Source organism: Tinamus guttatus, unplaced genomic scaffold (assembly GCF_059628265.1).
Source record: "Tinamus guttatus ecotype Peru unplaced genomic scaffold, ASM5962826v1 Tinamus_guttatus_pri_ptg000138l, whole genome shotgun sequence".
Classification (NCBI taxonomy): domain Eukaryota; kingdom Metazoa; phylum Chordata; class Aves; order Tinamiformes; family Tinamidae; genus Tinamus; species Tinamus guttatus.
Window position 1 is genome coordinate 312803 of NW_028288672.1, and position 24846 is coordinate 337648.

At 35.1% G+C, this 24846-nt stretch overlaps 1 protein-coding gene and 1 long non-coding RNA gene across 6 annotated transcripts in view; one reads left to right on the top strand and one right to left on the bottom strand.

Moving 5' to 3' along the window:
- The window catches only part of TAFA5 (TAFA chemokine like family member 5), a 281468-nt gene extending 274154 nt beyond the window's left edge, over positions 1-7314 (top strand). For 2 of the 4 annotated variants that reach the window (XR_015913211.1, XR_015913212.1), the window contains 2 exons: positions 3593-3685; positions 5042-7314. Coding sequence is in view for 1 of the 4 variants with exons in the window: in XM_088521906.1 (XP_088378032.1) it covers positions 5042-5050 (9 nt within the window). In the remaining 3 variants the exon portion in view is untranslated. The remainder of the gene's footprint in view (positions 1-3592; positions 3686-5041) is intronic. The other 2 variants (XR_728821.2, XM_088521906.1) reach the window with 1 other exon arrangement.
- LOC148595234 (uncharacterized) overlaps positions 1-24846 on the bottom strand; it is a 684188-nt gene that overhangs the window by 118839 nt on the left and 540503 nt on the right. The window lies entirely within an intron of this gene.

The following is a 24846-nucleotide window of genomic DNA, read 5'->3' on the forward strand; positions in this document are numbered from 1 at the left end:
TTTTTTTTTTTTTCCAAATAATGGTATGAGGAAAAAAAAATCAAAAGTCATTTGCACTCATGGGCGCTATACAGAATCGTAAGATACACAGAGGCATTTTTAATCTGTAGTTGAAAGCGTAGTTGACAGTTTGGACAAATAGTTCAGCTGTTAGACAATACTAAAACTTATAAAATGACCAAATACATTGTATTGATCAAGAGAATTTTCAGAAATCAGTGTTGGAAACATGATAGACAGTTCCGAATTGTCATCCCAGTGTGCAAAGGAAGCTTCACTAGGCAGACAGGTAATAGCACTTTGCTACTCTGGCACAAAATGGCAACTTTGGTTCACTCTGTCTTTCATTTTTATTCTAAAAGTGCAGAGTGAAAACTAGATGAAATTGCTAAAGCTTTACCAGGCTTGAACTGGAATTGTTGATACTTATGTGGATTCCATTTAAAATAAAAGGTCAGTTCAGACATTCTTGAAACTCAGTCCTGGTTCTGAAAATACTTGCCAGCCACAGTAAGCCTGACTCAATTTTCTGATTTGTGATCAGAAACTCAAACATTCTATTACTAAATTAGATCCTAGATACTATAGTGGAAGACAAGAGGTTTTTTTTTTTTATTGATGGGAAGCCTGTGTAAGTGAGAGGGGTACCACACATTCCCACCACTGAAAGGTAACTTGCAAAGATTGTTTCTCTATCTTTGAATACAGGAATGAAATAGGGAAATACTTTTCTCTGTCTTTAGGTCAGAATAGCAGATAGTCTGCCCTTACTCCACTCCTTACAAAGTAAGACATATCAAGTGTACAATGGTGTTATTGCTCATCTATGCAAAATATCCTTAGGACATATTAAAGTCATCTAAGAACTACGATGAGGTATATATGTTCATATGAAATGTATTGTTTCTTATGTATTATATTATCTTTTGCTAGTTAGAGTAATGACCACTACATTACTCAGTTTTCCCTCTTGAACAACATTCTGTGGAATGTACTGCAGCCAATTATCATTTGGGCTTCTGTGACATAAACAGTCAAATATTGAAAAGTAGCCTTTTACACTGCAGTGCTAGGAGCCCATCCAGTAACTTTAAGTGCAACAGTTCAAGAGTCCTCCAGATTGTGCTCATCTTATTGACAAAGCAATGAGGTGGATTGCTAGACCATTCATTTTAAGATAACTTTTAATTTTGCCTCAATTTTAATGTCTTTTTTTTGTTGTAAATGCAGATGGCATATACAAGTCTAGAGCTCAACATAAAATTTCCTCTAGTGTTATAGAAAAATTCCTTTTAGCTGTAGCACCAGAGGACGGTGGCCTCAATAGAACATTAAATTATAATGATCTCATCTGGCTCCAGACTTTTAATAATCAGATAACTGATTTTGTTGTGTCATGTACTGTAGTAGAAACACAGCTTTATTAATGAGTAGCTGTAGATGTACAAGGTGAAGATTCAAATCCTGCACATACAACTTTCCTAATCTGTTAAGAGATACTGAAGTAAAACTGGGGCAAGTTGAAGGGTAGACGTTTATACTGAAGAGCTCACAAAAAGTAGAATCAAAAGAAAGGAACAGTTTTACCATGCTTTTTTTTTTCTGTTTTGCCTGACAGATCATGTTTCTTGCTATTTTATTGGTTTTCTAACGTTTTACTACTGATATAGGAGCTACAAGGAATTTTAAAGACCAGTGAGATTCATATGTAGGGCTGCTACTGTCATAGTGAAAAGCTTTTGAAAAACCTACTCAGCAGCTCACCTTTTGCCATTTTGTGGCAGAGTGCTTTGGTGGAGCACTTCTCAAAAGCTACTGCACATCTCTTCAACACCTGTGGTGATGGGAAATGCTGGGTGACTTTCCCATAGAGGGAGAAGGAGCTTTTGAGATTTTTGTCAGAGGAGGGCAAAACACACAGGGGAAGCGCTTCCATTTTGCCTTCCTGTTGCCATTTGAGGTAGGAAAAATGTCTTTCTATTGAGATAACAGATGATGGTCTTTGGATATATCAAGCATTTGGTGATTTTCCAATATACGATGTGGCAAAGATAATCTCAGCAGAAAGTCGGGAAAAAATATACTATGGAGAGAAAGCAACAGAAATGGGAGATTATAGCCAGTGCTGTGCAATGGGTGATATGCAAACAGATGGTCTTTCAGAAGGACACAGAAAGCTACAGTCTGAGCAACTGGGAAGATGGTCTGACTTTAATCAGGGACAAAGAGACTTCAGGACAACAAGGACCTTGTGCAGTGATACCTAATACTGACAGCAATCCTCTGTAATGATGAACACAAAAGATAACTTTGCATTGGGTGATTGAGGTATCCAGGCCCTCCTCAATATGATATTGCTACAAATTTCCTGAGTAACAGAACAAAACTACACCAAGGCACCTTTCCCAGATTTTCAAACACTTTTCTGTATATAGTTATATAATTTACAATTTTTGTTAAAATCTAATTTTAGTGAAACTTAATATTCTAGAAATTATTGCCAAACACCTTCAAGAACAACATTTAGACTTGCCTCTCAGGGATATGGTACTTTTAATGGTTTAAGCATTTAGAATAAGCAAGTCATTTCTATGGTCCATTTTGAGATCCCTCTTTTAGCTTGCTTGATCTGTTTTTTTTTTCTGGGGAATTGTTATTTCTGTGATGAGGAATGAAAGGGGATGAACAGGAGATGAGAAGGTAGGTATGCATTCGCTTCCTCTTCTTTGGACTCTTCATGCTCTGTCTCATCATCTCTGTCCTTTTTATCTGCTGTTCCTATTACCTGTTTTACTTCTCTTTTTCATGCTTTCATTAATAAATGATGTTTAGGCTTCCCTTGCTATCCTATACCTTTTGTCTTCTTTCATTCCATTTTCTCCCGTCATTGTCCAAAGTTGTAAATTCCCCTCCTGTTCTCTAATCTGTTTCTCTGCCTGCCATCACTTTATTCCAAGCCTGCTCTCCATATTGCCTCAGCGTTTTTAAAATGTGCAGTTCTCTCCTCTCTTCATCTCTCCTACTTTTAAAGTGTTGATACCATATTCACGCAGCAGGGATGTGCAAAGTGGAGGCAGGGATAGGAAGTTAGGAAGTAAGCTTTTAAATCCATGAAATGACAAAGCAGCAGGTATCTGCAAATGAATGTGATGATTGTACCTGAATTCATTCTCCATCCCTGGACCAATATGGTATAGAAGAGCACCACAAAAACGATGAACACACAGTCCATCAGCAGTTTATGCTGTTGCTTTTAGCTTTGAGCCACTTCAGCCTAATTCAGGAAAGACTGAGCTAAGTCAGCCTAATTCTTCACACAATATTAGTTTACTTTCAGCTCTAATAAATCATAAACTCTCTTCTACATATTTCACTGCCTAGGAAATATTGCTACCATAAAAATTATGTTATTTTTAATGGGAGGAAAAAATAGGGGGCATAGTGCAAACCCCAAGAAAGAGTGTAAAAGGGAAACATAACAATAGTAGTAATAATAATAATAATAATAAAACTTCAAGACAATTTCTCTTGCTGAATGTATATTTAAAAAGGGGAATATACCACAATAATCATCCAGGTTTTTTGCCTTCAGCCTGTCTGAGGCCATGTGCTTTGGAGATCTGATCACTAGTCCGAAAAGGAAAGGCTGTTTTCAAGATTTCTGGGGTGTTTTTTCCTGGAAAAGGTGAGAGGACAACAGCAGAAATCTACATACACTTCATGCCTTATAAGGAATATATTCATCTGTCTGTCTGTCTGTCTGTCTGTCTATCTCTCTATCTTTCTACATACATGTATATAGCCAGAGATAAACATATTTCAAGCTGTTGCTAAATTGATTTGCAGTCAGGTATTTCTTTCATTTACCTCTCTAAGAGGTAGGTTAAAAATAATCTAAATTCACAGCTTGATGGAAGTGAATTGGAATTTCTACTTCGTTTTTCTCTTTCATATTTGCTGTTCAGTATTTCCTGGAGATATTCATAGTATTTCCATCAGTAATGACAATTCTGACTATTTGGAGATAGGATAATGCCAAAGCAGAAAACAGCATTTGAACATTCAAACAGCATTTTGTAATAATAATTGTTATTTAATACACCTCAAAAAATTTTGCATTGTATATTTGTAATTTAGAAGCCATTTCTAAACTGTTATTTTAGATGAGCATGACTAGTTGTCCCCTAGTTGTATATATCATTAATTTCTCATTGTGTTTGTGTTGTCTTTCAGTGTTCTTGTTTTCTTCAGAGTGTAAACTTTTCTTCTGCTGTTTCTCTTTCAAACGACTGCATTTCTTTTCCTTTTCGTTTCTATTTTAATAACTGCTATTCCATTTTTCTTTCAAGAAGTTCACTAGGCAGTCATATTTTCCGTTTCACTTTTTGTGTACTGTGTGATTAAAACAATGTTCTGATTATATTGATTATTAATAATACATTGTTTTCATTAATTTCTACTTCTATTTGCATCACTAGAGGGCAGTATTGATCAAATTAGTCTGTAGAGCAACAAGTGCATGCTAGTGCTCATTAGTAACATAAAGGCAGAAAAGCCTTCAGTATAAATATTATCAGTTTTATTAAATGATCATGTCTTTCATGTCAATTTTTCACCATATATTTAAAAAATAGTACTCATTCTTCATGATCATAATATAATGCATGCTAGGTAATGTTATATGTAACTAATGCAGGAAAAGCAACATTCTGTGATATTATTTTATAAAAAAAAATGAATGTGCATGGAGATTAGCAGGGAGTAGAAGGCATTTAATCTATTGTAAACTTTTATTTATATTCATAACTGATTATAAATCCTGATCAAATTTTTGATATTTTTTCACATAATAAGTACAAGATATAGGTTTGTTTGTATATTGTTTCGAATTTTTGCTGTGAAAAGCAAATATCTTCTAACAACTCATAAACTTGTTCCTTGGAAAGAATCTCAATGCAGTGGCTTTTTAAAATAATGAACAATAAAGATAACCAGAGCTGCAAATTAGAACATTGACTCATTTGTTCTTATTGATTTACAGGTCTCCTGACAAATGCAGCAACACAGAATCCTCGTAGGAGTGGTTTAGGCTCTGTGTGAGCTACCTAACTTAGTCAAGTTTCACTGCTGTGGATCATCATCCGTTATATATCATCAGTTCAACTGTCTGTTTCTCTGTATCTCATCAAAGACAGCATAATTCCTCTGCATTACGAGCTAAAGTTTGTTCTACCATACTAAGGATCACTGGACTAAGGAATATAGATAAAAGATACGCTTGGGCATTAGCAATACGAAAAAGTTCATGGTTAATGTTTCATCTGCGTTACACACCACTGCTGGACTTGGTGTTACCAACTTGTTTTAATCCGAAGAGTCTGCTACGATGAAGAGTATCATCCCAATCAGCCTTAGAGAAGACTGTTTTGCCTATGGGAGGACACTGAGGTGCAAAAGAGAAACTCTTCCTGTGCCCTAAACTGTCTGAATTGCTTTTATTTTCTTATACTTTCAGTATATACAATAGACCAAAGAGCAAAATCTATTTTAAAGTGGACACAATCTTACTGTTATCAGAATGATGTCATTAAATTGTAGGGGGGGGTCTCCACAAAGAGACATGATTCCAGCTTTCACAAAGCTGAGCTATTGTTGTACAGCAGAACTCTTTCTGGAAAGCTGCAGTAAAAACTAACCCAGAGACCTGCTCTTGAAATGCCGCATCCTAGAGAACATAACGGAGCATCGCGAGAACACGACCAATGTTTGAAAAACTTAGACAAAAAGGACACAAACTGTCTACACAGCACCTTTATTCCTCTGTACTTAGATTGACTTTCTCATACTAAAATCATTTTCAGTTTTAACCAGTTAAACATGCCTCTTCTACAGTTCCATTTTTGATAGTTAAAGTTGGATAATACAGTATTTGCAAAGAGCATGTTTGGTCATCTGTGGCCTATGTCTCATCTGATACACCATTTAGCGCCAGAAAGCAAATTAAGGAGAAAACAAAAGTAACACTTGTTTGAAAGAGATCATTAAATGTATTTTGAAAAGCCTAAAGTTATATATTTAACAGTTTTTATATGTTGTATATTTGTAGAAAATCCTATTTAACAATTAACGTGATAACTCTGACAGTCATGACAAGTGGTTCAGAGTTAAGTTGTGTTTTATTACTTCAGTTGTCTCTGAAGTGACTGGTGTCATTTGCTTTCTTCCATTGGGACATTCTGGATGTAAAGCATGACCAGAGAGGACTGTGTAGAAAAAGAAAAGAATAATGTTGTTTATATTACATAAATGCATTCAACCATTGCACTGTTGGAAGGCATTTTTTTTTTGTCTTTATGTACGGATAAAAATAGAGTGTAAAATATTTTAATCATTGCTCTTCACAGCAAGTTTTTTTTTCCCTTTTTCTCTCTTTTTTTTCTCTCTCTGTCTGTCTCTCTTTCCCCTAGTTTTAGGTAATAGAGTATAAGGGTCAGTTTGCAGCCTATTCCTTGATCCCATTTTTCAATGTTTTACCTCACTGTTAGAAAGCCCACTTTTTTCAGCATTATTGATTAGTGAAAACTTAACAAAGATAGCAAAGACAAGAGGGGAAATGGTGATAAACAAATGCAAACTAAAACTTGCTCCCCTTTACTGTACCTTTCTGTGTATAAGTTTGGTACGTACTGCTATGATGCAAACAACAAATGAGCTTAATTTCTTCCTGGCAAATATATTTTGGTTTTAAGTATACTACCTAATATTCCAATTAACTTTTAGTATTATGCTAGTTCTATTCTACTAAAGAAAAATATATAGAGATTGTTCAAGTGACCATAGATGAAAAGGAAAAAAAAATGATTAAAAAAAATTGAAGCTTGTTCCAATACTGGGGCTTATTTAATGCAGAGTTCGCAGGAAACATGTGCTATAGATGATTTTGTCTTCAAGTAAAATAAATATATACAAAATTCTTATTTAATCTTAGGATTTCAACCAGTGTCAAAGTAGCAATTAAAGCCCAGCCACTTGAAAAGTGCTATGGACTGACTGCACTATAAATGACCAATGTCAGGTTTAAATGTCATGCAATAAATGATGGTAAATACATTTACTGTACTTGTAAACCTCAAGAGCCAGATCCCTCACTCTACCAACTCTCTGATTTGGTTTATTTTAAGGGAGTATTGTAGCCTTATTTAGTAAACACAGGACAACTAAAGATGTTACATCATTTTTGTTGCTTTACAGTATTCAGTTTTGTGTTGGTTCAGCTAAATTATAAAAAAATAAAGAAAACCCTTTTATAAGTGAGACCTTTGTTCGCTGAGCGTGACGTCACCATCTGAATTTCATCAGGTGATAATTAATGTGGGAGTATGGGGAAGAAGACTTAGCCAATGGAACTGAAAACTGAGGACAGGGGTGGTGTTTTGAAACTGAAATTATCCTCTTCCCTTTTCAGGTTTGGGTGCCTTCATTTTGGAGTGGATCTATGAACTGACATCTAAAATCTTTGAGTCATAATGCGCAATCACATTTGAATATGCCAGCTTATTTCCTTGTTTCCTGCATAATTCAAGTGCTCAACAAAAGATAGACATGTGTTAGTACCCAAGATCTGTTCTGAACAAGAAATATTGAAGACAGAAAGGTTGGGATAATTCTTCAGAGACAAATTATAGTTGCTGAGTCTCCTGTATGCAGCAACAACCTCAAGATACTTAAAACATGTTCTGTAATCTTTCCCCCCTCCCCAAAATGTACACTTGCAAATGAAGTAAACCTCTTGGCTGCCCTTGTCTGTAAATTGCTACTTTAAGAACAATGGTGAAATGTTTCTCTCTCAGGAACAATGTTTTCAGAATATCATATTCTAATTTTACAAAACCAAGTTACATTAAAAAAAAAAAAGTTTGTTTTTGAAGGTATTTTATGTGCCTCTTCCAGAGCAAAATTTGAAACACAGAGGGAAATGTTTTATTTGAATGATATTAAATATCCTTCATTTCTCATCTTGCAGAGAAGTAACTTTTTCAAAACACACTTGAAACAGAACATAAGAATACATAAGAATCACATAATAGCCTAATAAAAAACTACCTCTAGAAATACAGTAAACCTTTAAACAGATTGTGGAAAAAGCTGCTTTAACACTTTCTATTAGCCCAGACAACGACAGATATAACTAGTGCTTTAAATGTCTGGGATATCAAATGGAGCAAATATTAACACATGATAGCAATCAATATGACACATCACTCTGATTTCATAATTGTGCTTTTAGCTTTTTTTATTATTGTCTAGGCAAATCATTTCTTCTCTACAGTAGTTCAGGTTTTATACATGGAGAGTGTCCTTAATTCACTTATTTACAGAAATTATACTCACATGCTACTGTATAAATCTTTAACCCACGTGCTTACTATCTAATATCCATCACTACCTTCACTTCTAATTAGAGTTTCCGGGAAAAAAAAGAATTCAAGAGCCTAGATGAGAGGCAATAAGGTACTACTGAAATAAAAGGGTGAAAAATTGATTGGTTGTAAAGGAAAATCACAGCTCGGACTGCCTGAACTATTGAACCATTGCAAAGTAAAGCACAAACCAACACTGGATGTGGCTACAAGAAGGAGAAAAGAGGAACTAGAGGGGAAGAAAACAGAACTGGATTTTATCACATAAGCCCACATACAGTTCTATGCAAAATCTTTCCCTGTAAACATTAAAAAAGCATGTATTTCTTTTTCAACTTCTTTGTATGATACATGTTAAGAATGGCACGTATACAAATGACAGCGAAAGACGAGAAAAAAAGTAGTTTAGGGGTGTTGCACAGTGCATTATTTGATTGAAAAACAGTTACCTCCTTTAAAGGGATTAACTGAGAGATGACACAAAAATGTATGTCTTCTAGGTTTCCATTAGCTTAGGTTGGCACCTAACTTTCTGTAATTTCCAGTTGTTTCAGACAAACACTGAATGAGAAGATGTAGAATAATATCCACTTGGAATTGTCTTGGAATGAGCCAAATGAATACTGGGTTGGAATCAGCTTGAACTATTGCAAAATAGCCCTGGTTTCTGGTTCCCAAAGCAAACCCTTAAGGAAGAGGGTTTAATCTGAGGAGACTTCCTCTAGTGGAGAAATCCTCGGAAGGTAAAAAAGACCCTTACTATCACTCTGCTTGCAAAGGTGCCCCAAGGAGCAATTTACAGTTGACAAGGCTTGTGAGAGGAACTATCAGCCTATGTAAATTAGATTAGCTTTTCAGCTTGGAGACCAGCTTGTTATTCAAATGACTTCAAGATGGGCTAAGGGTATAAGAGATTTGCAGCTATTTTTATTCCCTCTGCTTCAGATCTGCAGAAACACTTCTCAACTGTACCAAAAACAGAAGAAACTTTGTGGTTGGAGCTGGTTAATGATTCTCTGAGGAGAATGACTAATACAAATGAAAGTGATTTGCCACCTTGGTGGCAAAAATCATCAAAGCCTGGAAAAGGTCATATGTATACTTGCTGCAATGAGAAAAAGTAACTTGTCTGTTTGGGGAGGAAAGTGTATTTTGTGATTTTTTTTTTAAATTTATACCCCCATCTTCAAAGAAAATTAATGCTAATGGAACACGGGAACTGCCAAAACAGTTCCACTCAGTGGTTCCTTCAGGCTGATATATGTCACATCTTAACTGGAATCTTTCAAAAAATGTTGGATCCTCCTGCTAGCAAAATATGGAATAGCCACACATGAAGCAAAGTGGCTACTGGTGCTCTTCCAGTTGCAGTTTTGTGTATGTCCTATATCATGGAAAGCTGTAGTCTTTATACATCTATTTTGCCTTATATAATTAGTGAAATTATGACTATGTAATTTTTCAATTCTGTTGTCTAAAATTAAATTCCAAGGTACCAGAATTGTTGATGATGATAAATTTCTGAGGCTCAAAAACTGACATAAACAAAAAACAAACTATTCTATATTTGCTTGAAAAAGATATTTGAATTAAGAAAGGAAATTAAGAAGGAAAGTGAACGGAAAGCAAGACCAGTGGAAAATAAGTGTTTTAATTTCAGAATTTTCTAAAAGTGTTTACTAAGTGTTAGAGGAACAAAAAAAATTAAAGCAGAAATGAAAATTTTTAACTAGTTAGGCATTTAATACAATTTATAATAGGGTAGTCTTCTTTTGAGATATAAATCCCTGTAAAATTTGAGAGCCATGGATAATGGTAAAAGGTTAAAAACAGTGATTAAAAAACAACAACGAAATAGGAGAAAATTAGAAGTAAATGAGAGCAGTGTGGAATATCTAAGCAGTGATTCAGACTATAGCTTCATATTATGGTCTGAATTACCATGATCAACTGTCTGCCTGTGTCTTCCTTAGCTATAGAGGAAGAAGCCTATACTCTTACACAGTCAGAGAGAGATGCAGATGGTCATTGTATTAGTCCCTACTCAGGCATATACTAATATATAACAAACACTTAAGGCAAAGAATGTAATGAAATGTTGGTCAGCTGTTGTCTGAAATGACTTAGTAGTGAAGATACTAAGAAAAGATCGGTGGTAGCAGCTTAAGTACTTGTTAATGTACAAAATCACACCATATCTAGTATATATTTGCTCATCTACATGCAGAACATATCCACATATTTTTTCCACATGGAAAAAAAAGGTGGACAAGATCTCTCCAGTGAGTTTGACACTGATATGTTTAACCAGGCTCCAAAGTAGAAATGCAACATATAGACTTCCTGCACATTTACTACATATTAGTCTAAATAATAGACTATGACCAAATAATAAAAAGGTATTCGGAGGATGAAAGAAAACTATGTATGAATTTGGCACAAATCACAATTCTTCCTCAGTTAACCCATGTATCACCTGTTTTTTTCCTCATCAAAGACAAGTTTATTTCTAGAATGATGAAGAGCCTAATGTGACAGTGATAATGTAACTTCTCTCCCCTTCAGGGCAACTCAAATGAGGGTGAATTGTGCAAAGGCAGGCATCCTAGCTGAGTAAATAACAATGATGTCCCCACTCTGCACAGGGAACCAATACCCTCAAAAATGAGAAAAAGAACAATAAATAGAAATGTCGCCCGGATTCCTCATTACCTCCTTATTATTCAAACTATTACAATCACAGGAGACCCTGCAATACTTAATAGCATTTGCAATCTAGTATAATCATGTATTTTTAAATCTTGTGATTTTAAGTAATGATTTTTGGTTTGTTTTGCCTGACAGGACATATTAGGCTCTCCTTCAACCCCTTACCAAAACAGATGGCAATGAGCGCACTGATAATTATTTTGTACCAGTGGATTGCATTAATTGCTACTTTATCCTCATTTCTTTATGAATTTACCCCTACTACCGTATTATCTACTATTTCTGGAATTTAAAGGACTCTTTTACAGAGTCCCCTCCTATGAAAGAAGAATGGAGAGACTAAAGACTGCAAGTTACTATGTCCCAGGCACTTTCACTGCATGAACTCTCTAGGGACAACAAAAATAAATGTGTGGAGAGAAGAAAGCTTTATCTCAGAGTAAATGAACCTTGCAGAAGGAAAAAAAAAAGTCTATTTAAGGCCTCAAGCTAGAAGTTTTGCAGGTGGAAGTCTAGATCTCACCAATAAACCAATCAATCACTTTTCCATCCAAGTAGTCAAGAGAAACCTCAAAGGACAGGGAATAGGTATAATATGTAAGGGCATTTTTCTCATTTTAAAAGTTCTGTTTTCTATTAACTAGTTGTTTTGTAGATGGAAAACATTAAGCCAAGATAAATGCAATAATTTCCAGAATCTTCTCAGTAGTGGAGAAGGAGTGCAAGAGGTGCAAAACCTAGTAGAGACTGATGAAGTACTGAAAGGAAAGACTTTGCTATAAGGACTTTCAGATAATTATGTGTAATAAAATATTTGTAGCTAGCCCATATAGTGCTGTGTCAAATTTAGTTAAGAGGCACAGCCCTGGGAGAGTTAAGGATGGAAAATATCTCCTAAAGTCCCCCCAGAAAAGCTTCTATACAGACACCTACCTCTACAGAATCAAGTTTTGCCCACCTGTAGAAAGGGCTGAGATCTTTAGCCTCAGAGGCCAAAAGGGATGCAAACGCAAAGCAATACTTACTGCTAATCTATTAAAGGGGAAATCAGATCTTTGGAAGATCATTGGTATATAGATGATCACAAAACTTATTCATTTAGTTCTCAGTAAGCTATACCATCCAAGTCCAGGGCTTTCAAATCCAAAGAACCCCTTTCAGAATCCATAACATATGTTATTAGTTTCTATAGGACTGTAACAATGTTTTTCTAGTGTTTATGAGGATTAGACTGCAAGCATGTCTTTAAGCTTCTGTCTCATGAGAATCAGAAAAGGAATGCATATTTCTGTTCTTCTCTTAAAGCAACAGCCAAGGTCATCTGCTATTTTGCAGATACCAGCCTCTCTTGAGCATGCCTATGTGTCACCTTTTAAATATTATGCTGTCAAATTTCCACTGAATGATACTGTCCCATAAACTTCAGACTTGGAAACAAGTTGACTCACAAAGCCATTCTGATGCAAAACTTCAGTTCTCTTCTTTATACCCAGAACTGGTGAGCCATGCAGAAATCCAAACTAAATAGCTTCTCATTGTAATCAGCCATACATGTTTCTGTGCAGGATCAAATAGTTTAGGCCAAACAACTAGGACAGAAACATTTAGTAACTGATCTTAGCTGAGATGGAATCTGAGTAGCCAAGGATAGACCAAGTCCTCTGCATTTTTAGGTCATTGCCAACACCAAATGATTCTCTTTTGTAAGATGATTACCAGTAAATTAAATACTTCTTTGTAGTTCTGGTCCCAAATATTTACTTCACTGCTGAGCAGATCTTGAGAATTACATCTTAAGAGGAATTATTGAGCACTTTAATTTCTGATTATGATGTTATTAGAGGTAACATACATGATGCATACTAGGTGCTAACTGTATAGTATACATGATCTATACGAGACGGAAAAGAGAAGCCTTTTTGTTTGCTCTGCCAGGGTGTTTCACTCTTTTTAGACCTTTTCTTGGAAGAAAAGAGTAATTTTGGACCACAAAAATGGAATAAAAGATACATCAAAACACACAAACAGCATGTAGCTTTGGTGTCAAGGAACGGTTCCTGAGTAGAGCAAATGGCCACACCTTTTAAGATCTTGTAAGTGATTAAAGAGATTCTTCCTGAGAACCCACAGGGTCTCTGTAGGGTTTCTTTTTTGCCACCAAGCAAGACATGAAATAATGTGCTAAATGGAAAGATAAGCATGGAGAGTGGGAGGGGAAGAACTGTTCTTTTCTTTTCTCCTTTTTTTTTTGTTTAATTATACCAATGAGTTTTGTCTGCTTTAAAAGCACCTGGTTCTTCCTTACAGTCTAATGAAATCTAAAGCTACAAGGTGGAAGCTTGCAGGATCTTGCTTTTTACTTACTCGAGGAAAGCTTTGTAGGTGGCTGCATTAAAAAGTCACTTTGTATTTTTGTTATAATGATTGTCGTCTTTTCAGGCAACTTACATGGCCAGCCTGGCTGCTTTCTGAGGCACGCAGCAAGCTTCATCTCATTTTTGTCCTATTTGGGAGCCACAGCAGCGTGTCAGCTGGTGACTGGTTGTAACCTGTTGGGCAAGGCAAAAACTCCCATCAGCTGCACAGCAGTGTCTACAAGCCGTTCTAGGAGAATTTTGGGGTATTTGGCCTGCTGTGGTTTCTGGTGTGATTATGGCAGGGCAGAGTAAAGCGCAAACTAACTTCAGCTGCTGATCATGTCTCTAGCTGGACATTTCTCTGGATTTTGGTGGCTCTGAGGTCATTTTGTGTAATCTGCATAATCTGCAGTTACTCTGTTTTGAGTGCCTTTCTGCAGAGAATGGGAGAGAAGTTTTTTTTTTAATGTACCTCTAACCCTAAAAAGGAAAAAAAATATGCTTTTCTAGGAGTCTTGTGCCATTCTGTCATTGGCAGTCTCATGGAGAAGAATTAAGAATCTAGATACAATCAGGATAAAGCTTGTTTGCTCTCTGCATATCTGTAAAGATGCTCTCGGTTTGGAAAGAAGTCGTTCAGCTTGTATGACAACCATTTGGGTCCAACAGTAATTTCTGATTCTCTGAAAACAGCTCTTCCTCAAGAACTGACTTGAACTGGAAACCAAGTTGGTCTTGTTAAATTTACTAAGATTATGCTAACACTGCTTAGAGCTGACAGCTTTCCCAAGGTTAAACTTTTGCACACTGAGAAAAGAATTCAGAAGTCTGCATGTAATGATGCCACCTGGTGATACTTGCCATAGTAATGCTTAGCTTTGTTATTTTTGCGGTTATCTCATAAAAGCCAGACTAGCTGATCAGAATTCATAGAAAATACTGCTATCAAATGCAGAAATATATTTCAGAGCTTTCTAATATTAATAATGAGAAAGTTACATGTCAGAGGGTCATGCTGCTTTCATTTTACCTTCCCAAACTTCCTTTCCACAAGGTGCACCAGTTCTAAGGGCATTAGGAACATGTCAGCTCCCTAGGGGGTGAGTCAGCTGCAGTGAACATACACTGGACAGTAATTTATCGCTCATCTATACAGCACGTATCAAGTTCCAAGGCAATATTCGTTTTGTTGAAAGGTTCATTGACCAATATTTCAGTCCTACCACAAGCTAAAATGGTGTGCTTGCTACTATACTAAAGTAATTAATTCAAAATGTAGAAAATAAAGTAAATATAAACCAATACTTACTTATTAAGGATACCAACAGAGAACTCCTACAGAGACAGATGATATTAGCCTATAAGCCTTTATAACTTACATGGTAATAAAATGGGGTTACAGTTTTGAATTAAATTGATAACATGACCAAATCGATTTCATTATTGTATCTGTCATATTTGCAGTTAATGATGGCTAACAGTGGAATAGGAACTGACAACAATCCCTGAAAAAATGTGCAGATGAAAATTATATTATATTGGCATTCATGAATTTTAATGCCCTTTTTTATCATGTTTTTTTTTGAACTCCTTTTTAAAATTTGAAGCTCACAAGAACAGAATTGAACTTTCTACACCTGTCTCAGTTCCTATTATTTCTATTGTTACAAGTTAATAGGTTTGAGAACAGAAGACATTTCCACTAACTAAAACAAAAAAGGCCTTGCTTGAGTGTCTCCTGTGAGTGCTTATGAGAGAATGGATGAATCTCCACTGCTCAAGCGTTGACATCACAGTCATTTCTCTTGAATGACTTGAGAGCTTTAGGACACTCAAATTGCTGTTTAGAAGACTGTTTGTGGTAGATGCTATTCATATTGATAGACTTTGGTCCTCTGGTGTGTAACTCCCTTTAATTTTAATGGAAGTTCTACAAAATTTTACAGAAGAATATACCTACTGTCATGAATCATCACAGCTCTATAATCCCATTAGTAGGGTTTAAATGTATGTGAGTTAAAAGTGTGCAAGTAATGAAATCCTCACCTTAGAGCTACAATTGAGAACATCAAAATGCTGTTAGATAATGAGATAACTTGACCTCTCTGCTGCTTGAAAATGTGACAAGACAACAGATATGTATTATAGGAACTGAAATACCATTACTCTTTCTATTTCAAGTCCTTGATTAGGAGTTCTTTGGTTAGAATTATGGAAAAATGGCTGATTAATATGGAGAGGCTGGAGGATAAATTTGATGTGGCAAAGGTAAAACTGTATCTTAAATCTTTGGGTCTTTCTTTATACATATTAAAAGGGAATGACATTGGAGCTGATTTGAGTGTATCATCTTTCCTTGCTTTCACAGGGGATTCCTCTGTTACAACTGGAGCTGTGAGAGCAATAAGGACAAACACATTCAGAGTAACTGTAATCCATATAGTTTAGATGGCAGCCAGAGAAAATTTTAGTTGATCATATGTGGGGAGCGTTTTGGCCTGCAAGGCATGTTGGACAGTATATAGGCTGTAGGGAAGCTTGATCATCTTCTGTGTTACTATTATCTCTACTAAATCTATTATCTACTGTCTCTACTATGTTATTATTAATATGATTTAAGTTTCTTCCTATTCTCTAGACACACTTACAAACTGCAGACTCTTCACAGAGAAAACATTTTTCTCTGTACATGTGGTCAACTTCTGCCAGAATGTGTGTGCTCTGGCTATTCAGAATAATATACTGGCATTTCGTATGTCCTGCTGTAAGAGTGATTTCACTGGCACGCAGCTCTGCTTTAAGAGTATGAAGTAAGAAAAAGTGGAAAAACACACAGGGAGGAGGCAAAAGGACAACTGTGGGAAGAAATTAGGGTTTCTTTACTGCATAATTTAAATGAACTAATGGACCCCTTGTGCCCTAAATCAAATCCATGACATGGGGTGTACTCTGCAGTGAGAGCAGCAACATTGCACATACCCAGCAGTGCATATCTAGCAGGGAAATTATTTCATTTGTGTGTTTTCAGACACTGGGGTTGTTCTCCCCCAGTGGCTCTACTGGACAATTTCATTCAAGAAGCTGCACAAACCACATGATCTCCTACCGACTGTAAGTCACGGGTGTTTTCTTTTTTCATTTTTAATTCTACTCACAGCTTTCTTTTTAACTGCAATACAGAGGAATTAGCCTATTACTCAGCACAATTCAATAGAAATGTGTTTAAAAGGAAACTCTACTGACCCTCAATGCCACTTAAGTAACAACTTGAAAAAAAAATAATATCCAAATTGAAGACATCAGTGTCAAATATTTTTCTATGATTTCTTGCTGAAAGTGCTGAGTCCTGGAGGAAATCAAGAAATCAGGCAAGTCAACAGAGTCTAGTTTTATTTACTTGATTTTTATTTATTTACTTTATTTACTTCTACAGCAAAATTCCCTTTTCCTCAACTCTGCGTCATCTCCTGTCTTTGAGAATAATTCTCTCTTCATTTAATTAAATAGAAATTCAAAAATTGAATTAAATTAGTAAGGAAAAGCAAGAATTTGCCTACAGCACTGTTTGCCAATCTCTTGTGTGATGGACATTTGTCTTGTTTTTGGATTGCATTAGTCTGAAAATAAGTTAATACAAAGAAAAAGATTGCCTGGTGATAAGGTCACACCCCCATTAATCAAAGAATTTCTCTTTACTGGAGATCATTAATATGCAGTCTAAGCAGGGAGAAGTTGAAAAATCCTTAAAAGGGAAAAATATGGATAATGTTATTGCTTTCAAACAATTTCACAGTTGTTCCTGTGTGGAATTCTTGTCTCCACCCAATTCCCGAATCAAAAATATCTTAATAATAGCTAGGACTTCATGGATGAAGGAATTAGCTTAGCACCCTATGTGGTTCATGGAACACATCTCTTGCTGATTAACCCTTCCCTAATTCAAAATGTTGAGAATTATGCAAAAACTCAGCTATCTCTGTTCAGGGCCACTGCTGGTCTTGCTGGTCTGGCAAACTATATGAGCCTGTGACTAGTAATGTGTCAACATGTTTCACTGTATGCAGGAGCTGGTTCTGTTAGCCACGTAACCACCTCTGCATAACACTGGGCATAAGGTGATGAGCTTTGCTGAATACTCTTTATGAAAGATTACTTGCCTGTGGAACATTTTACATGGAAAATGGAAAGACACATTTTCTCTTTTGCTTCTTTACAGCTTAGCAGACACTTATTTAGTTAAAGAGAAGGTGATGGCATGATAAGAGAACAGAAATTTTAACCTATTCCTGCCTTTGTTTGCACTATCTGCATGCTTGGAAGACAGTCATTAAAATGTATCCTTCTTACTTGAGTCTCTTTGCCAGCCTGCCTTAAAAGTGAGATTAGCATATTTCCCTATAATGTGTTCATAAAATAAAATAAATAAATAAATAAATACAAAGTATTTTTAGGGAACTTTGCAGTATGACTAGGTACATATATTTTTAATCCATATAATTCCAAGCACTCAATTTGACTAATGCTTCAAAATCCACGCATTGTTCTGCCTACCATTTAATGCATATAATGACAAACTACAGTAGCATTGTTTATGATCAAAATCTAATTAAAGAGTATTCAGGAATGAGAAAGGAATCAATACTTAATATGTTTTTTTCCATCTGCTTTCCTCATCACTGCTAACATGTCAGAGTAAATGTCAATACTTTGAACTCACACATGTGCTATGTTGATTTTCCACTGATACAGACAAGGTCAGTTGTGATATAGTATACTTTAAATCCCCTCATTCAAGTTCCTCATTTGATGGGTTGTTACGAGACACCTTATTTGAAAAATGACAGAAAATATAAATGAATGTCAAATGCTACGTCTAAGAGGTCTTTGAACAAAATACATCTTTGATTTTAAACAGAGAACCATCACCTGATTACATGTGGACTGTGGATTGTAGCTAAATACTTACTGCATTTAAGTTTTTCCATTGAAGATAGTATCTAAAAGCTAACAGTGTTATAGTAAATTTCTGTTAATAAGGTTTTAAAGTTTATCTGGTGAAACTCTAGTTGAAATCTTCCTGTGATACAGAAGACAATTTATAGAAAGCACAGAAATACAATTTTTATTGTTCCGTAAGGTTTTAGTTTACAGTCTTAATAATGGTAATTCACCTTTTCTGTTTTGTTAATGGTTCCTTTTGTTAAACTGAGCTCTTTTCTCCATTGTGCAGAGGTTGATATGATTACTTCATGCTAACCTGTTATTAAGGATGACTGTGGTCACACAGTTATAAGCAGCATTATCTACATTAAGGATGTTATTCCTGTTTTGAGTTTTCTCATTTTCTTCCTCCTGTTTACATTGTATCCTAACTCTGGATGCTGTCTACTATTTTCCCTCAGTGTTTGGCTATTGATTTTTTTATATGTATGAATATATTTTATTAATGTAAATATTAGTATAAATGCTTCCTAGAATTTATAGAAAGAATTAGTAGAGTCCCTATATTCCTGGTGGCCAACATGTTTGCAAAGAAATTTAAGCAACACAAGGCAGGCATAACAATACTGTAAAGCATCTGCAACTAAGAGTTCTAAGACAATAAGATGGGGCATTATTCTCATACAAATAAATGCAAATGGGTTTTCTGTCAGTGATTTTAAAAGGACTCAGATTTCATTCTTCTGTTTTGGCTTCTCTCTACACATTAAATATTGGAATAAATAGTGGTAATGAGACTCTGATTCCGCTCCACAGATATGAGTACTACTAACAAAGGTGCCCTCTGTGGTAAACAATCCATGAAAGGCAAAAGAACCTAAATAAGGTGAAGATCAATGAAAGGGTATAAAAGGATGGGAGTATATGGAAAATTAATCAATCTGTTTTTGTGGAGGTTACCATTTACCGATGAGGTTGTAAAGGATGTGAAATAATAAAATGGATCATTTGACTTTATTTTCTTGTGACCTTGGATTTCAACAAAAAATTTAGCAACTGATTTGAAAACATAAGTGATCATCAGTAAAGTGCTTTCACAAAGCTTGTATTTTACTGCATATTTTGTCTCTAGCTTTCTTTTTAATTCTATGGTGAACTCAAACTCATATCTAAGGAGAGGTAGGTATATTATCTTCTTTCTCAAATAAGCATAGTACATACTGACTGGGTGGCTACTTAACTTCCTTGCATTTTTTTTTCTTTTTATATAAAACAAATAAATGAATAGTGGCCTTAGAACTTTTCCTCCTATTGGATCTCAACTGCAGTAAATAAATGAATGTTACTCAAATAATTTTCGAGTGAAATAGTGATTATCGTTTCATTAAATTCCTTGTGAATGCAGCCTACATTTTTGCATCAGTGTTAGCCTTTAGAATTCAATACATGGAGGGAAAAATACATACTTCATCTGTTGATATATGGGAGGTCAGTAATTAGTTAAAAATATATAAATAAACAAAAGAATAAAGTGGAAAACGCCCTATGATAGATCATAGTCATACAAAAGACATGTTAAGAAAATAGAGAAAGGTCTAATGTTAAGGAAGTAGTAAGTAAAGTTCATCTAATCTAAATACATTCATCTAAAAACAAGGTATTTGAGTAGGATTCTTCATGCCTCAGCTTCAACTGCCTGCAGTACAGGTGAGCATCAGGTCTTCCATTATAGTCAGTGAAGATCTTGTCAGTACAGTTATAGTATGTTGAGAATAATTTAATGTATCCTAAAAGAGAATCAACATTGGTCCAGTGAATTTCCTACATACTGTTATGACTTTGTTGATTATAATGCATTCCTAACCACCTAGACATTACACTTACAGGGTACCTCCAGAACATGTTGTATATTCTAGTGCATGATATGTGTCAGTAGTAAGGGAATTGAATCTGTGTCTAAAGCCAATAGAGGAAACTTAACTGTATATCTTAATCCAGTGTATATCTTAATATCTAACCCACAGACAATAAATTTATAAAAGTGAATACCATTTAATGTCTTTTGAGAACTCTTTGTGCAACTATAGATATACGATTAGAACAAAATGGCGATCTCCAGGTCACAACTGTGACTGTGTTACCAAAGTGATATAGTTAGGATGCAGGGTATTCAGGGCTGTGGTGAGGACAGAGTTAAGCAAAGATAACCAAATTAATTGCTTAATTTCATATGATAAAGCTATTCTTGGATGAAAAAGCAAGAATATTGCACCTTGACACATCTCTGTAATTCAGTAACTTCCAGATCTTCCTATTTTTTGTTAGATTCACAATTACTTTCTTCTTCCAAAAAATTTATCTATCATTATTTCAACTTCAATGTTTCAAGATTAATAGGAGAATAAAATAAGACAATTCTCTCTGCTTTAGTTTAGCGTATCTCAATTCCCATGAGTACACTCTTTGCTTTATAGGGTAAATCATTATGATTTTATATTCAATTTTCCTGATTGGCCACTCTGTATTGATAAATGGATGATGTAGTTCCACTAAAATATAGAAAGTAATCTAAGATTGTTAATTTCTATAGCTAAAAAAAACCCTTACAAGATGAAGTGTACTTTTATGCTCATGAAATTCATGAAGCATTGGAGAAGATAGGCTACCTACAATACTAATTTTTTCCATCAAGAAGTTAAATTAGAAGAGAGAAAATGAAAGCATTCTATATGGAGTCTCTGTTATTCTTTCCATGGATCTCACAGGAGCTAGAGAGAATTTTTTTTAAATCATTTTTTAAAAAATTATTTACAAAAATGGTATATAGGATTGTTCTATCCTTTGCTAGCATAAATATGCTAGTCAAAAATGCTTTCATAAAATTTGTAAAGATGAAAGGTAGAAGATGTGTGTAAAGATGTATGATAATGGTAAGCATTAAAAAGGAAAAATAGAAAACTTTGTGAAAATGTCTTGCTCTGCTCTTGTAAATTATTTACCTAATGATAGGGGCAAGATCATGTCTAGTCTACTGAGTGTGAGGATATCACAGGTCTGATAAAAAAAAAAAAAAAAAGTAACGTTTAACTTCATCACAACAGATGATGGTGACAACTTCAAAACAACAGATCAGGGTAGAGACCCTGCTCCAGTGCAGTATTTATGTGTATTTGAGAACACTAGCAGCTATATTGAGCTCCCTTCCTTCACTCTCCTTTTCAGGTAATTGTTCAGCCATAATGCTAGCCATCTGATGGCTAGCAAGAATAACACTTTTCTGTAATGTTTTTGAGTCTGACAAGGCAGACTTGAACTATATTGGACACATCTCTGGACTTCACCATAGAAGTCTTCTATGATCTCCTCTTCCTTTGAAGTCAATGGAAAAGCTCTCACTGACATCCAAGGGGGCTGAGCTCTTACTGGCTTAAAAAGTTTTATGGGTTCATATGTATTGAGATATCTAATCAATAATCTGAGATTCAAACAGAAACATATAGCAGAATCACTTCCCTCCATGAGTACTGAATCAGAAGCTTTTTAATGAAATAATTTAAGTACTTTCCTTTGTGTAGACTAAAATAAATGACGGTAAAGGCTAAAGGTGCACTGAGGTGTTCCAATTTGAGAATAATTTATTGCATAACAGAGTAACCACTCTAACAATGTTAATTATAACATTTCAAAAAACTGAAATGCTTAAATCTAAATCATTTAAAGTTGTGTGATAGATATTAAGCACCTCTGAGAAGGAAAAATGCTGTAGGCGGTGTTCTTAATAAGTCTAATTTGGTTAATTATTGCCTGAAGCATTTCTGAACTAATTATTTACTCCCAAATGGAGCTCCATGTTTTCAACATAAAAGTACAAGATATTGATTTTATTTAATTTACAGGATACAGCACTAGACAGACCACACAGTGCTGAAGGTTAAGCCATTTATAGAAAGTCATAACCAGGCCCTCAGTGTCACACACAGCATCAGTGTGAAAGGGAGGCCCATGCTCCGAAACTCTGCACTTTCAGGGAAGAGGATTATTTGTCTCTGTCATCTAGCCTTTATGGTTCATTTAACATCTTAAATAGCATGTATAAATTAACTGTGTTTAATCGTTGCACATCTCCCAAGTCAAAGACCGCTTTCTTGTTCAACAAGGGAATAGGAGTATTTTAGCCTTTTACTTAACAAGACCTACATCACACAACAAATAATAAAAACTGAATAATGTCATCACATTTTATTATATATGGTCTAAAAGAGATCAGTTTTAAAACATTTTCTGCACATTTTTCTTCCCTTCTCCCTCTTAATCAATGGTCACTCTAAAGGTATGTAGATGTTGCACATGATCAAGAGAGATTGCTCATGATAACTGCAACAGTTTTGACCTCCTTCAGCAGGTTTGGGGGCTCCAGCAAAGGTGTTTAGACAATTTTCACCTGCCTGAATGGGTACAGTTTTTGAATATAGTTTGCAATGCATGAACTATTACAGATGCTAGTACTGTGCAAATCATGAACTTTTTATCACATCTTGTCATGTGTGATGGTATGCCAGGTTTTGCTAGAGTTTTTTGAGCTTGCTGCAATATAAAAATGATTTTAAACAATAATAAACACAATCATGACTCCTTAGTGTATACTGTTAATGCTAGAACTGCTCATTTAAACATTTTTTTAAAAATACCCTTTTTTTTCAGAAAAACTTTTCTTCTTCTGAAACTGTGATTTCTTGCTCTTTTTTAGTCTTTTTATGTGTTTTTTTTCTCTTCCATGCTGATTAACTTCTACTTAATCTTCTCCCTTCCATACTCTTTAACTTCTGCTAATTTCCCAAAAGTGCTCTACTTCTTTCTTCTCCCTCTGTTCCTCTCTTATTAAAGTTCACATTCACCTACTGGAATCAAACTGAAATACTGTTGCTGGGAGGAATAACACTATAGGCTTTCCCTGTCATTAATGGAGAGAGGTAAACCACTGGAGACGAATCAGTTTCTAGGTGGGTTAAATTGTTTCCTGAAGGTTCCTGGTTTCTTGGTCACTCAAGTTTGACTGATGGTCCTAACTTGGGTATTCTCAAGTTAAGCAGAGTGAATCTTGATCTCATTCATCTCAGTTTTTTTCCACAGTACAAACCTAACCTTTGTTTGACATGTGCCGCCTTTTTTTTTTTTTTTAATTTTCCCATTTGCACTGCTTGTCTTTACCTGCATTTGTTCAGAATGAAATCAGCCTGCAGATGTTCTTAGGTGTCCGTGCACCCAAACCCAATCATACCACTGGACTGAGTTATGCTCCGTGAGGAGTACATTTGTCCTCAGTTCTTCATATGGAAATCAATGGAGAAGGACAGGTGAATCCAAAGAACAGTTCAGATCACAGGTGAATTGAATTATCCCTTGCAATATCTTTATTTCTTCACTGTCAATATAGGCAAATTAATAGAGTGTTTGTGACTATGGTTTAATTGCTTTATTTTGATGTAATAAATTTCCATCCAGTTTATAACAACATTCATTCTCCTTGGCCAAATTAAAATCAGAAATTCTCTGAAGAAAATGTATTAAATTGCCATCAGCAAGGTTTTTCCATGACAAAATTCATAGAATATTTTTCTCAAAATAATGATTAATATAATATTATTCTTTTATTTCTGCATTATAAATCTGTCCAAGTATTAGGTTTTTCTCCACCACGTAAGAGTGAAATCCACTAAGGAGATTCATATCTCAACATATTAGTTTTATCAACTGTCTATATTCCTCCCCAACATTTCTTTCATTCTAGTATTGATAATAATCAAATCACTAGTCTCCTTTGATCTAGAAAGGAATTCTTTAGGAAGAAGATACACTCTGATCTGGAAGACATCCATCTACAGAGAGCAGTGGATATATCTGGCTAAGCTTTATGCTTATAGCAATATAATAAAATAACCATGAAAATGTACTGGGTCCCTCACAATTGCCACTTATTTGTTCATTACCAAAGGAAATAAGAGTAAGGAGAAACCTAGAGATATTTGTCTGGCCTTTCTGGTGTATAAAATGAATTAATATGAAAGTAGGCTATGTATAAAGCAAGCTGAACTCAAAACTAAGCTCAGGGACCTATTTTGAAGACCTTTGAATTTCACTTTCATTTTCCATTTGTAGGTGGGGTCCAGTTTGACCTAAAATGAAATATATTTGTGTACACAACATGTATATGTCTTTGAATACTGAAAGCGCAATTTCTTAGAACATTTTAAGGTCCTTAATGGCTCCTAGCGCCTTTGAAATTTGCTTCACTGCTCCTTGAAGATTAAATTAGGAACAATAGAATAGCTGTTAAGTATCTCTCACACGTTTGCTGGCTTATGAAGAATATACACTGTTCTTGGGTAACCATGACAAAATAGATCTCAGAAGCTCTGATT